This window comes from Oncorhynchus mykiss, chromosome 2 (genome assembly GCF_013265735.2).
Source record: "Oncorhynchus mykiss isolate Arlee chromosome 2, USDA_OmykA_1.1, whole genome shotgun sequence".
Lineage (NCBI taxonomy): Eukaryota > Metazoa > Chordata > Actinopteri > Salmoniformes > Salmonidae > Oncorhynchus > Oncorhynchus mykiss.
The window spans coordinates 87,093,216-87,108,419 of NC_048566.1; the positions used below are offsets into that span (position 1 = coordinate 87,093,216).

The 15,204-nt window shown below is 43.5% G+C and overlaps 1 protein-coding gene across 4 annotated transcripts in view; it reads right to left on the minus strand.

Annotated features, from left to right (window-relative positions):
* Positions 1-15,204, minus strand: part of LOC110498779 (transcriptional enhancer factor TEF-1) — a 94,881-nt gene that overhangs the window by 49,327 nt on the left and 30,350 nt on the right. For 3 of the 4 annotated variants that reach the window (XM_021575418.2, XM_021575409.2, XM_021575401.2), the window contains one exon: positions 10,825-11,065. In XM_021575418.2, coding sequence (XP_021431093.1) covers positions 10,825-11,026 — 202 coding nt within the window. In that variant the 5' untranslated portion in view covers positions 11,027-11,065. Of the gene's footprint in view, positions 1-10,824; positions 11,066-14,366; positions 14,417-15,204 lie in introns of all 4 variants that reach the window. The other variant, XM_021575425.2, reaches the window with a different exon arrangement.

The window sequence follows — 15,204 nt, forward strand, 5'->3', positions numbered from 1 at the left end:
TACAAAGCATTACATGGGCTTGCTCCTATCTATCTCTCTGATTTGGTCCTGCCGTACATACCTACACGTACGCTACGGTCACAAGACGCAGGCCTCCTAATTGTCCCTAGAATTTTTAAGCAAACAGCTGGAGGCAGGGCTTTCTCCTATAGAGCTCCATTTTTATGGAACGGTCTGCCTACCCATGTCAGAGACGCAAACTCGGTCTCAACCTTTAAGTCTCTACTGAAGACTCATCTCTTCAGTGGGTCATATGATTGAGTGTAGTCTGGCCCAGGAGTGGGAGGGTGAACGGAAAGGCTCTGGAGCAACGAACCACCCTTGCTGTCTCTGCCTGGCCGGTTCCCCTCTTTCCACTGGGATTCTCTGCCTCTAACCCTATTACAGGGGCTGAGTCACTGGCTTTACTGGGGCTCTCTCATGCCGTCCCTGGAGGAGGTGCGTCACCTGAGTGGGTTGAGTCACTGATGTGGTCATCCTGTCTGGGTTGGCGCTCCCCCCCCCCCCCTTAAGTTGTGCCGTGGCGGAGGTCTTTGTGGGCTATACTCAGCCTTGTCTCAGGATGGTAAGTTGGTGGTTGAAGATATCCCTCTAGTGGTGTGGGGGCTGTGCTTTGGCAAAGTAGGTGGGGTTATATCCTTCCTGTTTGGCCCTGTCCGGGGGTGTCCTCGGAGTGGGCCACAGTGTCTCCTGACCCCTCCTGTCTCAGCCTCCAGTATTTATGCTGCAGTAGTTTATGTGTCGGGGGGCTAGGGTCAGTTTGTTATATCTGGAGTACTTCTCCTGTCCTATTCGGTGTCCTGTGTGAATCTAAGTGTGCGTTCTCTAATTCTCTCCTTCTCTCTTTCTCTCTCTCGGAGGACCTGAGCCCTAGGACCATGCCCCAGGACTACCTGACATGATGACTCCTTGCTGTCCCCAGTCCACCTGGCTGTGCTGCTGCTCCAGTTTCAACTGTTCTGCCTTATTATTATTCGACCATGCTGATCATTTATGAACATTTGAACATCTTGGCCATGTTTTGTTATAATCTCCACCCGGCACAGCCAGAAGAGGACTGGCCATCCCACATATGCTCTCTCTAATTCTCTCTTTCTTTCTCTCTCTCGGAGGACCTGAGCCCTAGGACCATGCCCCAGGAATACCTGACATGATGACTCCTTGCTGTCCCCAGTCCACCTGACTGTGCTGCTGCTCCAGTTTCAACTATTCTGCCTTATTATTATTCGACCATGCTGGTCATTTATGAACATTTGAACATCTTGACCATGTTTTGTTATAATCTCCACCCGGCACAGCCAGAAGAGGACTGGCCACCCCACATAGCCTGGTTCCTCTCTAGGTTTCTTCCTAGGTTTTGGCCTTTCTAGGGAGTTTTTCCTAGCCACCGTGCTTCTTCACCTGCATTGCTTGCTGTTTGGGGTTTTAGGCTGGGTTTCTGTACAGCACTTTGAGATATCAGCTGATGTACGAAGGGCTATATAAAATAAATTTGATTTGATTTGATTTGATTACTGAAGCATTCTTCCAACCATTCCTACCATTGCACACCAATAGCCATTAATAAAAAATAAACAGTGGAGGTCTTGATTATCTTTCTCTTCCAATAACAATGTCTTTAATATGAAAATACAGTCTTTGTTACAGTACAGCAGCAGGCATCTCCATCTCTTCTGTCAGTATCCCTGCTTCAGGGTTGGAAAGGTAAAGGTTTCAACCAACACCACAATACACCCAGACCATTATAATGCTTCTCTAGGGCACAACACAAACAGTTTTGTTGCCTTACATTTCTCCATATATTTCCAGAGCACTTGTAATTTGAATTTTACACGCCTTCAATAAACCTCCCTGACCTCCATTGTGCATAGTAAATAACCTGCCTTTCTAAAAGGACAAAGTCATGTCGCACCACTAAGGTCGTAAAATAACTGATCACAGCTCGCCTCCCTAAAATTACCCTTCCAAAAAATTTCACACCACAAAAGACAACTCCCCTCTACACATAATGCAGAAAATACAGCTGAACTATTGACTTATTTTACACAAAGCCTGTGCAATTATTTAGATCAGAGTAGTAAAAATACATTGAGAAGTGCAACTTCAGTGTGTTTCCATCCTTTGTTGAAGATAACGTGTAGATCGCACTATTTTCTCTCTCTAAGCATTATCTTGGCTCTCTAAGAAGCAGGATAAATTGTATGGGAAGTATGTAAAGTTTAAAGAGAGGAGAACTCTGTGGAGCTGTTCCTCAAGGTGAGCCTTTCCCACAATGCCATACAGGTCCATGCCAGGGAGAATGAGTGGCTCAGTGTCAATACCAACTCTGCCCCCACCACAGAGCTACTGTACTGTAGAATGCAAGCTGGCATGGGCGTCGACTGACAGACAGGCAGACCACTAGCTGTTTGTAACACGACTTTAAACAATCTCTTTGAGACTTGAGGACATTACAGAAACTCAACTTAAGCTGCTAGCATTTACAGTTGTATTTGTACTAATACAGCACCAGGTCACACTTATAAATGCTAGAAGCAGAAGTTGAGGCTCTGTACTGTACCCATCATAGAGTGAAGCATGCTGTAATGTTACACGTTACTGTAGCTCCATGACGTTGTATGTACCATACTGAGAGGACAGCCTGAAGGAGACCCCATTACCTTGAGGGCACGAGGACTGTATGTCTTCTCATACTGGGCATGCTGGCAGCTTTGATGCACAAGATCTTATCCACAATAGCTAGAAGGTAGAGATGAGATATTCTCATCTAAACCAAATCAATGCTCACGAGTACAGTTTCCAATCCCTCGTTTATAAACCATTTTTTTAGTTTTAATCATTTTAATTGAGCTATTTGTTGGTGACAGTGTCAATGCACTGGATTTTACATTTAAAATATCTCAGAACTTAAAAAGGGCCAAATCCAGTCACTACCTGCACCTCAGTCACTACCTGTTCCAGAAGCAGAGGGGGTAAATGGTCATGTCACTAATGGTGCTAGCTACATACTCCAACCTGCGTCTGCTCTGATCTCTCCTCCAGCTAAACCACGCTGGGATTTTTGGCCTGGCCAACAGAGTGACAGCAGATTGCTATGGTCTAATGGTGATGAGGCATCATGACAGGCCTCTCCACCCTCAGGATAAATGGTGGCAGAATGGAACCACAACAGAGTCCTATCTGCTCCTCATCTAACCCAGCAGGAGACTGTCAATACTATTTAAAAACACAGATTTCTCTCTGGAGTTAATCGCTCTGACAAAATAAGTGCAATGTGGCCTCTGGTGATGATGTCAGGAAAATGTCCCATTCTTCTCTGAATTGGATTACACTGTGGTGTGGTCGATAACTTCACAGACAACATGCATTAATACAGCATGTGGAGGAGGTATATGTGTTGTGATCAGTCAGCCCCTAGCAGTCCTAGGGTTCCTCAGAGACTTCCCCCAGCCCCAGTCATTCCCCTCAGCCCCAGTAATCCCTTCCTCAGCCACCCCTCCAGCTTCAGTCACTCCCCCCAGCTCCAGTCACCCACCCAGCTCCAGTCACCCCCCAGCTCCAATCACACCCCCAGCACTAGCCACTCATCCCCAGCTCCAGTCACCCCACCAGCTCCAGTCACCCCCCCAGCTCCAGTCACCCCCCCAGCTCCAGTCACTCCCCCCAGCTCCAGTCACTCCCCCCAGCTCCAGTCACCCACCCAGCTCCAGTCACTCCCCCCAGCTCCAATCACACCCCCAGCACTAGCCACTCTCCCCCAGCTCCTATCACCCACCCAGCTCCAGTCAATCCCCCCAGCTCCAGTCACTCCCCCCAGCTCCAGTCACTCCCCCCAGCTCCAATCACCCCCCCAGCACTAGCCACTCTCCCCCAGCCACCCCCACCTAGTCACTCCCCTCCCAGCCCCAGTCAACCCCCCCCCCCCCCACCTGCCACAGTCACCCCCCCCCCCCCCCTCCCCCAGTCAATAAACATTGTTTAGAGTAAAAAGGCAGTTGCTATAGAGACAGTTACTAATTAACTGCATTGAGCAGAGGGAGCAGAGGGCTGAAGAGAGGCACTCAGGAGGACCAGAACCTCGTCTCACTCCGCCTCCTCTAGTGAGCAATCTAGGCCGCTCTGCGTCATTCCTCCAGTCTCTCAATGTTCAGATTCCAATGCCACCCAACACGGTACCGCAAAGTACCTCGTCAAACAATGTCTCATGTCGTGAGAGCTCAATCACTCTGTTGTCTCATAAGGATGCGACCCGGTGGACAGCAAAAGGAAGTTATTGAATCCAGGCCATCTGTGTGGTTCCAGCACTAACTAATGCAAACCATTGTATTTCTATCAACCAACCCACTTAAATCAGCCTAGAGCACCTCTCTGTTTGGGGGATTAGAGGGAGGGCTCACAGCATAGTGATCAACAGGATTTAAAGGCAATGATCCCGCGTTAGCGGAGACTAGATTCATGGTAAACGCTGCATATGTCGGCTCAATTGGAAATTACCTTTAAATTTAGATTGTGCAATCTGTAACGCTTCGGCGATACAGATTAAATTAGAGCCCTAAAGTGGCCTTAAGTGTTTTAAATGTTTTTTGAGTAAAATTCCAGAGAGATCATTCTTGTCTACAGATGGTAAACAAACAATCAACTGAGTCTAGAAAAGATCCAATACTGAGGACCTCTGCCCTACCCTGTTCTGATCCTACTCAATAAATCACAACCCTGAAGCAGTCGTGCAAAATTCAATAAACAAAAACTCAGACACAAAGTAGATGACTCTATTTGACTCCATTGTGGGTCAAGAGCCTCAGAAACAACCTGAATATATTATACAGCATAGTATGCATTACTATTGAATTATAAACAAAAACGTATAGAAGTACACACACTTATAACCAGCAGAAGTTCACAAAAAGCTCCCAAAGTGCCACAGTGCTGATAATTCTGAAATTAAAGATGTTTCTGGTTTCTCCATATTTTACATAAGATTTCTTACTCAGTAAGAGGCCTGAGTTTGAAACAGACTGTGAGCTTGGGTAGTGAGGTCACATGAGAACAGTGGCAACGAACCATATAGATTATTCAAAGTAGCCACCCTTTGCCTTGATGACAGCTTTGCACACTCTTGGCATTATCTCAAACAGCAACATGAGGAATGCTTTACCAACCATTTTAAAGGAGTTCCCATATATACTGATCACTTGTTGGCGGCTTTTCCTTCACTCTGCGGTCACACTCATCCCAAACCATCTCAATTGGGTTGAGGTCGGGTGATTGTGGAGGCCAGGTCATCTGATGCAGTAAGCTATCACTCTCCTTGGTCAAATAGCCCTTACACAGCCGGAAGGTGTGTTGGGTCATTGTCCTGTTGAAAAACAAATGATAGTCCCACTAAGCGCAAAACAGATGGGATGGTCTATCACTGCAGAATGCTGTGGTAGACATGCTGGTTAAGTGTGCCTTGAACTCGAAATAAATCACTGACAGTATCACCAGCAAAGCACCCCCAAACCATCACACCTCCTCCTCCATGCATCATGGTGGGAACCCTACATGCGGAGATCATCCGTTCACCTAATCTGCGTCTTCCAAAGGCACGACGGTTGGAACCAAAAATCGCAAATTTGGACTCAACAGACCAACGGACAGATTTCCACCGGTCTAATGTCCATTGCTCATGTTTCTTGGCCAAAGCAAGTCTCTTCTCATTATTGCTGTCCTTTAGTAGTGGTTTCTTTGCAGTAAGTCAACCATGAAGGCCTGATTCACGCAGTCTCCTCTGAACAGTTGGTGTTGAGATGTGTCTGTTAATTGAACTCTGTGAAGCATTTATTTGGGCAGCAATTTCTGACGTGCAGTTAAGTAATGAACTTATCCTCTGCAGCAGAGGTAACTCTGGGTCTTCCTTTCCTGTGACGGTCCTCATGAGAGAGTTTCATCATAGTGCTTCATGGTTTTTACGATTGCAATTGAAGAAACTTTCAAAGTTATTGAAATGTTTCAGATTGACTGACCTTCATGTCTTAAAGTAATGACGGACTGTCGTTTCTCTTTGCTTATTTGAGTTGTTCTTGCCATTATATGGACTTGGTCTTTTACCAAATAGGGCTATCTTCTGTATACCACCCCTACCTTGTCACAACACAACTGATTGGCTTAATTCCACAAATTAACTCTTAACAATGCACACCTGTTTATTGAAATACATTCCAGGTGACTACCTCATGAAACTGGTTGAGAGAATGCCAAGAGTGTGTAAAGCTGTCATCAAGGCAAAGGGTGGCTACTTTGAAGATATAAAATAACACTTTTTTTGGTTACTACAGTCATGGCCAAAAGTTTTGAGAATGATACAAATATTAATTTTCACAAAGTTTGCTGCTTCAGTGTCTTGAGATATTTTTGTCAGATGTTACTATGGAATACTGAATTATAATTACAAGCATTTGATAAGTGTCAAAGGCTTTTATTGACAATTACATGAAGTTGATGCAAAGAGTCAATATTTGCAAGGTTGGCCCTTCTTTTTCAAGTCCTCTGCAATCCACCCTGGCATGCTGTCAATTAACTTCTGGGCCACATCCTGACTGATGGCAGCCCATTCTTGCATAATCAATGCTTGGAGTTTGTCAGAATTTGTGGGGTATTGTTTGTCCACCCGCCTCTTGAGGATTGACCACAAGTTCTCAATGGGAATAAGGTCTGGGGAGTTTCCTGGCCATGGACCCAAAATATCAATGTTTTGTTCCCCGAGCCACTTAGTTATCAATTTTGCCTTATGGCAGTCCTTCTCAAATAGTGGGGCGCGCCCCCCTGGGGGGGCTCGGAGCGATGCTAGGGGGGGCTCGTGTGACCCCGGGGAACATGCTTTTTTTTGCTGCGGGGATTAGTGTTTTTTGCACCGAACAAGAGCACAGAGCACAGAGCAGGAGATATGAAGTGCAGGTAACAAACCCTTAAGAGACACCGTGGAAAAATATTTAACAGGGATGAAAAGAAAGGCGGAGAGAGACGGAGTTAATGCGACAAACGTAAGTCTCCCGAAAGCTAAGACGAGGAAATATGACGAAGCGTATGTAGCGCTTGGCATCACTGTGACTACGGTGGGAGACGAGGAGATATGACGAAGCGTATGTAGCGCTTGGCTTCACTGTGACTACGGTGGGAGATGAGGAAATATGACGAAGTGTATGTAGCGCTTGGCTTCACTGTGACTACGGTGGGGGAGACGAGGAAAGACCGGTATGTTTACTGTGTCTAAAAATGTTGGCAGCGGACAGCATGAAGCCAAATAAATTAAGGCGTCACTTAAAGACATTACACCCCAATAACGCTAATAAGCCGCTTGAGTTTCTTCAGCGAAAATGTGCCGAATATTGCCAACAATCGTCCCGCTTTGTGAATGCTACTTCAGTAAACCAGCGAGCACTGTTAGCATCATATAAGGTGGCATACCAAATTCCTCAGTGCAAAAAAAAACTCCATAGCAGAGAAGCTGATACTGCCTGCAGCATTAGACCTGGTCTCTGTCATGCTGGATGACTCAAGTGCTGCAAAAATAAAACTATCCCTCTGTCCAATGACACTGTCACCAGACGTATAAATGACATTGCTAACGACCTTAAAGAACAGCTGGTAGATAAACTCAAAGACAAACGTTTTGCCTTACAGTTCAATGAAGCAACTGACATCAACAAAGACTGTTTGTTTATCTCTTATGTACGTTTAGACATGACAAACTCCCTGTGTGAGGATCTACTGTTCTGTAAATATGTCAGAGACAGAGCCACAGCTGAAGAGCTATTCAAAATGCTGGACTGCTTCCTGACTGAGAATGGGCTAAAGTGGGAGAACTGCATTGGTGTTTGCAGTGATGGTGCACAGACCATGGCAGGGATGAGAAAATGACTTTGGGCACTCATTAAGAAGGCCTCACCTAATGCTGAGTGGACACACTGTGTTATACACAGAGAAGCACTGGCATCAAGACACCTTTCCTCTGAATTAAGTGAGGTTATGACTGGCATTGTAGGTGTAGTCAATTTTATAAAGACCAGACCACTAAAAACAAGAGTCTTCTCTGCTATCTGTGAGGAGATGGGAGCTGAACATCAAGCTATGCTGTTTCACAGTGAAGCAAGGTGGCTGTCACGAGGAAAAGTCTTGTCCCGAGTTTTTGAGCTCAGAAAGCAGATAAGAATGTTTTTGGAGCAGGAGCACAAGTATGACCTCGCAGAAACATTTTGTGATGAGAACTTCCTGGCAAAACTGGCCTACCTGAGTGACATATTTGGAAAGCTAAATGAACTAAATCTACAGCTTCAAGGGAAAGATAAACACCTCCCTCAGGTCACAGACAAGATCAGCTCTTTCACTCGAAAGCTTGCAATGTGGGGCAGGCGACTTGATGAAGGAAATACTGATTCATTCGAGAACCTGCATGAATTTGTTGACACTACTGACTATGATGCCACCTCAGTGATTCCATATATTAAGGAGCATATTTCATCACTGATGGAATTCTTTAAAAAGTACTTCCCTGAAAACAGTTCCTAATATGACTAGGTGAGAGATCCTTTCAATGCACCAGCTCCAACTGGTTTCAGTTCTGCAGAGGAGGACCAGTTCATTGATATGACGTCTGACTCCACATTGAGACTGAGGTTCACATCACAGACACTGAGTGAATTCTGAGTGTAGAGAGGCAGTATCCACTCTTAGGGCAGAGGGCCATGGGCATCTTCTTCCTTTTGCAACATCTTATCTTTGTGAGACTGGCTTCTCTGCTGTTACTGCACTGAAGACCAAGTACAGGTCCCAGCTAAACATTGAGCAGGAGCTGTGAGTTGCAGTATCATGCTTCAAACCCCGCTTCGAAAAGCTGTGCTTTGCAAAATGTGCTCATTGTAGCCATTAATCCTGACTTCCTCATTTTGATAAAAATAAATCAGCACAAATTGTTTTATTCATTTTTGTTTTATAGGTGTTTCATATTTTGTGCTCCAGAGTTAATGTTGCTGATCAATTTGAATGTATTATTATTTATTGATTATATTTTATTTTATTTTTTAGTATCAAATGGTCAACAAAATGTTTACAGTTTAAATAAGGATGGAATTTTTTTTTTTTACATTTCAGGCAAATTGATGCACTTTAAGTCTTTTCTGTTACAGACTAAAAAACAATGTTAATAAAGTTATTCTTTGTTGTAAGTTGATCTATATTTCTTTATTTTTTTGTTTTCTTTAATGTTAATAAGGATACAATGTTATGCAGAGGTGTGCTTATAACAATTTTATAGACAAATGATACTATTTACAGTCACGGCGGAGAGTTGGGGGGCGTGAAATGTTTACTTCTTCCTATCGGGGAGTAACAGAAAATAATTTATAAATTAATGAATTAAAAATCCTACAATGTGATTTTCTGGATTTTTTTATTCTCATTTTGTCTGTCATAGTTTAAGTGTACCTATGATGAAAATGACAGGCCTCTCTCATCTTTTTAAGTGGGAGAACTTGCACAATTGGTGGCTGACTAAATACTTTTTTGCCCCACTGTATTTCAAGGTGTCGGGAGCAACTGCTTGCATGCGCATTACCACTCCACTATGTCTCCCTGTCATGGGTTTTGCACCATCAGTACAGATACCAACATGAGCAGCAGCTACGTTTGACTACACACGGACCATTGTTGTAATTTCCGTGAGAGAGTAACGGTTAATGTGATTGGATGTTAATTATTTGACTAGGCTACCTGTATTTGACATTGTGGTGTTACTTCACTGAACACTAGATGGTTTAATTTTATTTTTGGGAGTGAAACAAGGCTACTCAGGTGAGAAAAAAACCTCACCCAAATGTATAGCCCTGTTGGAAAATATAAAAGGACTGTTTGACAATTTTGTTTAAAAAAAAATTTGAACACCATTTTTATATGGCGTACCCCGCGGCATTGCACATGCCCTGTACACAGTTTGGGAATACCTGTTATAGTGCAATTGTATTGTTTAGTGTTGTGGCTTTGCTGGCATGCACCTAAAACATTATTTTATTTTTTGCCCCACCAAGATTGACATGCTAAAATCACCACAGCATGAGAGCTTATCTCGTTCCCAAACACTTCTGACCAAATGTGCGAAGAGTCTGGTGGACCAACTTGTCAAACTTGGCCTTCATTAGCCAATACAGAAAGATCAAGAGAATCTCCCGGCGCATAGGCATTGGCTTAATCTACCAACCAGTCATCTCCCACAACACCTTCCCCCCCTAACCCTCACCATACCTCTCAGTTGTGTGATTCACAGAAATGTAATTATGACAAATTCTTCACTCAGTTGGTCACTCCCATAGAATTCTATGGTCACTCCCACTAAGGCCTACCTTGAATCATTGATATCCTAGGCTTATGTGCACTGTGCGAAATAGCCTGGGGACGAGGTTACATGAGAGCAGACAGAAGAGAGGAAGAGTGAGGGAGTGTGTGTGTGAGAAACAGGGGAAGGGGGAGGGGGGAGAGTGTACAGCGCAGCTGGTGGCAGACATAAGACCATCTGCTCCCCAGTAATGGTTCACACTAGCTTTAGTTCTAAACCCCTGCCTCCCTCCTGTAGCACTCAAGGCCTCCAGCAGAGACTGACTGGTCGCATCTCTCCCTAACTTACAGCACTTTCACACTCTCACTAACTTCCAGAAACACTGTGCAGTATATGTGTTCCTTCTAATAATTCTAACTAAATATAGCTCCCACATTCTACACTTCTGTGAACAATAGCGCAGTTCTAGCAGCCTTCGTTGGGGTTCTTCTCTTCCTCCTTGCTCGTAGCCTACTCACCATACATCTTTCCCTCGTCTGAGAGGATGATTTTCCTGCGCCCACAGGGGGGGTAGATGGCCAGCGCCTCCTGGAAGCTCTGTTCGATGTCGGGGCTCCACACCCCCTCGGGGTCCCCGTCCATGCCCTTGTCGGCCTCGTCGCTCATCCTCTCCATGTCGTCTGCAGGGCTCTCGCTTCCGCTCCAGCTGCTGTGGTCCATGGTGGCAGTGCGCTCGTCCAAGCCCAGGCCCTGAGCACACTAGGAGGAGAACATGGAGAGGAGCAGTGGAACAGACAGACAATCAGTCAGTTAGTTAAAGAGCAGAATGTAAACAAATGATTTATATATACACACTAGATGACTGTTGATGGTGCTGTGTTGAAGCCACCGTGCCTCCATCTTGGCACTCCCCCAACATTGTATTTTTTGGGGGCAAACTATAGAAATGCATTTATTACGGTCTACATTCGTTTTTGCCACACATTATATTACAGATACCTTAATGCATACTTTTAAATGATATTATGTGAACAAAACATAAACATTTAAATATTTTCCCATGTTACTGGTTGAATCTGTGTTTGAAATTCACAGCTCGACTAAGGGACCTTACATATAATTGTATGAGTGGGGTATAGAGATGAGGTAGTCATTCACAAGTCAATATTTAACACTATGATTGCACACAGAGTGAGTCCATGCAACTTATTATGTGACTTGTTAAGCAAATATTTACTCCTGAACGTATTTAGACTTGCCATAACAAAGGGGTTGAATACTGATTGACTCAAGACATTTCAGCTTTTCATTTTAATTTCAATTGTTAAAATTTCAAAAAACATAATTCCACTTATTATGGGGTGTTGTGTGTAGGCCAGTGACAATCCAAGCCATTTTAAATTCAGGCTGTAGCACAACAAAACGTGGAAAAAGTCAAGGGGTGTGAATACTTTCTGAAGGCACTGTATACGTGCATACAGTGGCTTGCAAAAGTATTCACCCCCTTGGCATTTTTCCTATTTTGTTGCCTTGCAACCTGTAATTAAAATATTATTTTTTTGGGGGGGGGGGGGGGGGGGGGGGGGGTTGTATCATTTGATTTACACAACACGTCTACCACAAATATTTTTTTTATTGTGAAACAAACAAGAAATAAGACAAAAAACAGAAAACTTGAGCATGTATAACTATTAATTTCCCTGTATTTAGCGCCATCCATCATTCCTTCAATTCTGACCAGTTTCCCAGTCCCTGTCAATGAAAAACACCCCCACGGCATGATGCTGCCACCACCGTGTTTCACTGTGGGGATGTAGTTCTCGGGGTGATGAGAGGTGTTGGGTTTGCGCCAGACATAGCATTTTCCCTGATTTTAGTCTCACCTGACCAGAGTACCTTCTTCCATATGTTTGGAGAGTCTCCCACATGCCTTTTGGTGAACACCAAACGTGTTTGCTTATTTTTTTCTTTAAGCAATGGCTTTTTTCTGGCCACCCTTCTGCAAATCCCAGCTCTGTGGAGTGTACAGCTTAGAGTGGTCCTATGGACAGATACTCCAATCTCCGCTGTGGAGCTTTGCAGCTCCTTCGGGGTTATCTTTGGTCTCTTTGTTGCCCCTCTGATTAATGCCCCCTAGTTTGTGAGTTTTGGTGGCCATCCCTCTTTTGGCAGGTTTATTGTGGTGCCATATTCTTTCCATTTTTAATAATGTATTTAATGGTGCTCCGTGGGATGTTCAAAGTTTTGGAATGTTTTTATAACCAACCCTGATCTGTACTTCTCCAGAACTTTGTCCCTGACCTGTTTGGAGTGATCCTTGGTCTTCATGGTCCCCCTTGCTTAATGGTGTTGCAGACTCTGGGGCTTTCAGAACAGGTGTAAATATACTGAGATCCTGTGACAGATCATGTGACACTTAGATTGCACACAGGTGGACTTTAACTAATAATGTGACTTCTGAAGGTAATTGGTTTCACCAGATCTTATTTAGGGGGCCCTGAACAAGGCAGTTAACCCACTGTTCCTAGGCTGTCATAGAAAATATGAATTTGTTCTTAACTTACTTACTTACTTACTTACTAAAATTTCACTTCACCAATTTTTTTCATTTCACTTCACCAATTTGGACTATTTTGTGTATGTCCATTACATGAATTCCAAATAAAAATCCATTTAAATTACAGGTTGTAATGCAGCAAAACGCCAAGGGGGTTGTAGCTACAGTTGAAGTCAGAAGTTTATATACACCTTAGCCAAACACATTTAAACTCAGTTTTTCACAATTCCTGACATTTAATCCTAGTAAAAATAGCCTGTCTTGGGTCAGTTAGGATCACTACTTCATTTTAAGAATGTGAAATGTCAGAATAATAGTAGAGAATGATTTATTTCAGCTTTTATTACTTTCATCACATTCTCATTGGGTAAGAAGTTTACTTACTCCAAATTAGTATTTGGTAGCATTGCCTTAAACAATTTAAACTTGGGTCAAACGTTTCAGGTAGCCTTCCACAAGCTTCCCACAATAAGTTGGGTGAATTTTGGCCCATTCTTCCTGACAGAGCTGGTGTTTCTGTGTCAGGTTTGTAGGCCTCCTTGCTTGCACACGCTTTTTCAGTTCTACCCACAAATTATCTATGGGATTGAGGTCAGGGCTTTGTGATGGCCACTCCAAAACCTTGACTTTGTTGTCCTTAAACCATTTTGCCACAACTTTGGAAGTATGCTTGGGGACATTGTCCATTTGGAAGACCCATTTGCGACCAAGCTTTAACTTCCTGACTGATGTCTTGAGATGTTGTCCCCATGTGCAGTTGCAATCCGTAGTCTGGCTTTTTATGGCGGTTTTGGAGCAGTGGCTTCTTCCTTGCTGAGCGGCCTTTCAGGTTATGTCGATATAGGACTTGTTTTACTGTGGATATAGATACTTTTGTGTATGTTTCCTCCAGCATCTTCGCAAGGTCCTTTGCTGTTGTTCTGGGATTGATTTGCACTTTTCGTACCAAAGTACATTAATCTCTAGGAGACAGAACGTGTCTCCTTCCTGAGCGGTATGACGGCTGTGTGGTCCCATGGTGTTTATACTTGCTTACCATTGTTTGTAGAGATGAACGTGGTACCTTCAGGCGTTTGGAAATTGTTCCCAAGGATGAACCAGACTTGTGGAGGTCTACTATTTTTTTCTGAGGTCTTGGCTGATTTCTTTTGATTTTCCCATGGTGTCAAGCAAAGAGACACTGACCTTGAAGGTAGGCTTTGAAATACATTCACAGGTACAAATTATGTCAATTAGCCTATCAGAAGCCTCTAAAGCCATGGCAACATTTTCTGGAATGTTCCAAGCTGTTTAAAGGCACAGTCAACTTAGTGTATGTTAACTTCTGACCCATTGGAATTGGGATACGGTGAATTATAAGTGAAATAATCTGTCTGTAAACAATTGTTGGAAAATGACTTGTGTCATGCACAAAGTAGATGTCCTAACCGACTTGCCAAACTATAGTTTGTTAATTAACAAAACATTTGTGGAGTGGTTGAGAAATGAGTTAATGACTCCTACCTAAGTGTATGTAAACTTCCGTATTGGACACCATACATGATCTGCATTGGCTGTGAATGACAATAAAAGAGAAAACAATTGTAATATTTGCACATTGTTATTTTAGCAGAAAACTGCTAGAGTATTATATGAAGGGTGGTTTATTTGACATGGAACGGTAACACCTGAAATGTATAACATTTTGTTTAGAAATTTGTTTAAATTCAGAAATTGCATTCTTCTCACATTACTCTGTAGGCTACTCAGTATGAGAAGATTGCCATCCTCCTGCATCTTACATGTGCTGTAGTTATTGAACTCTGCCTGCTGGACCCAAGAGGCAAACTCTGTCTTATCTAGGATGGAGTGTCATGACCTCCATCTAACCTGCCACCTGAATGTACAGTCGTGGGCAAAAATTTTGAGAATGACACAAATATTAATTTTCACAAAGTTTGCTGCTTCAGTGTCTTGAGATATTTTTGTCAGATGTTACTACGGAATACTGAAGTATAATTACAAGCATTTGATAAGTGTAAAAGGCTTTTATTGACAATTACATGAAGTTGATGCAAAGAGTCAATATTTGCAGGGTTAACCCTTCTTTTTCAAGACCTCTGCAATCCGCCCTGGCATGAGGTCAATTAACTTTTGGGCCACATCCTGACTGATGGCAGCCCATTCTTGCATAATCAATGCTTGGAGTTTGTCAGAATTTGTGGGTTTTTGTTTGTCCACCCGCCTCTTGAGGATTGACCACATGTTTTCAATGGGATTAAGGTCTGGGGAGATTCCTGGCCATGGACCCAAAATATTGATGTTTTGTTCCCCGAGCCACTTAGTTATCTTGTCTTATGGC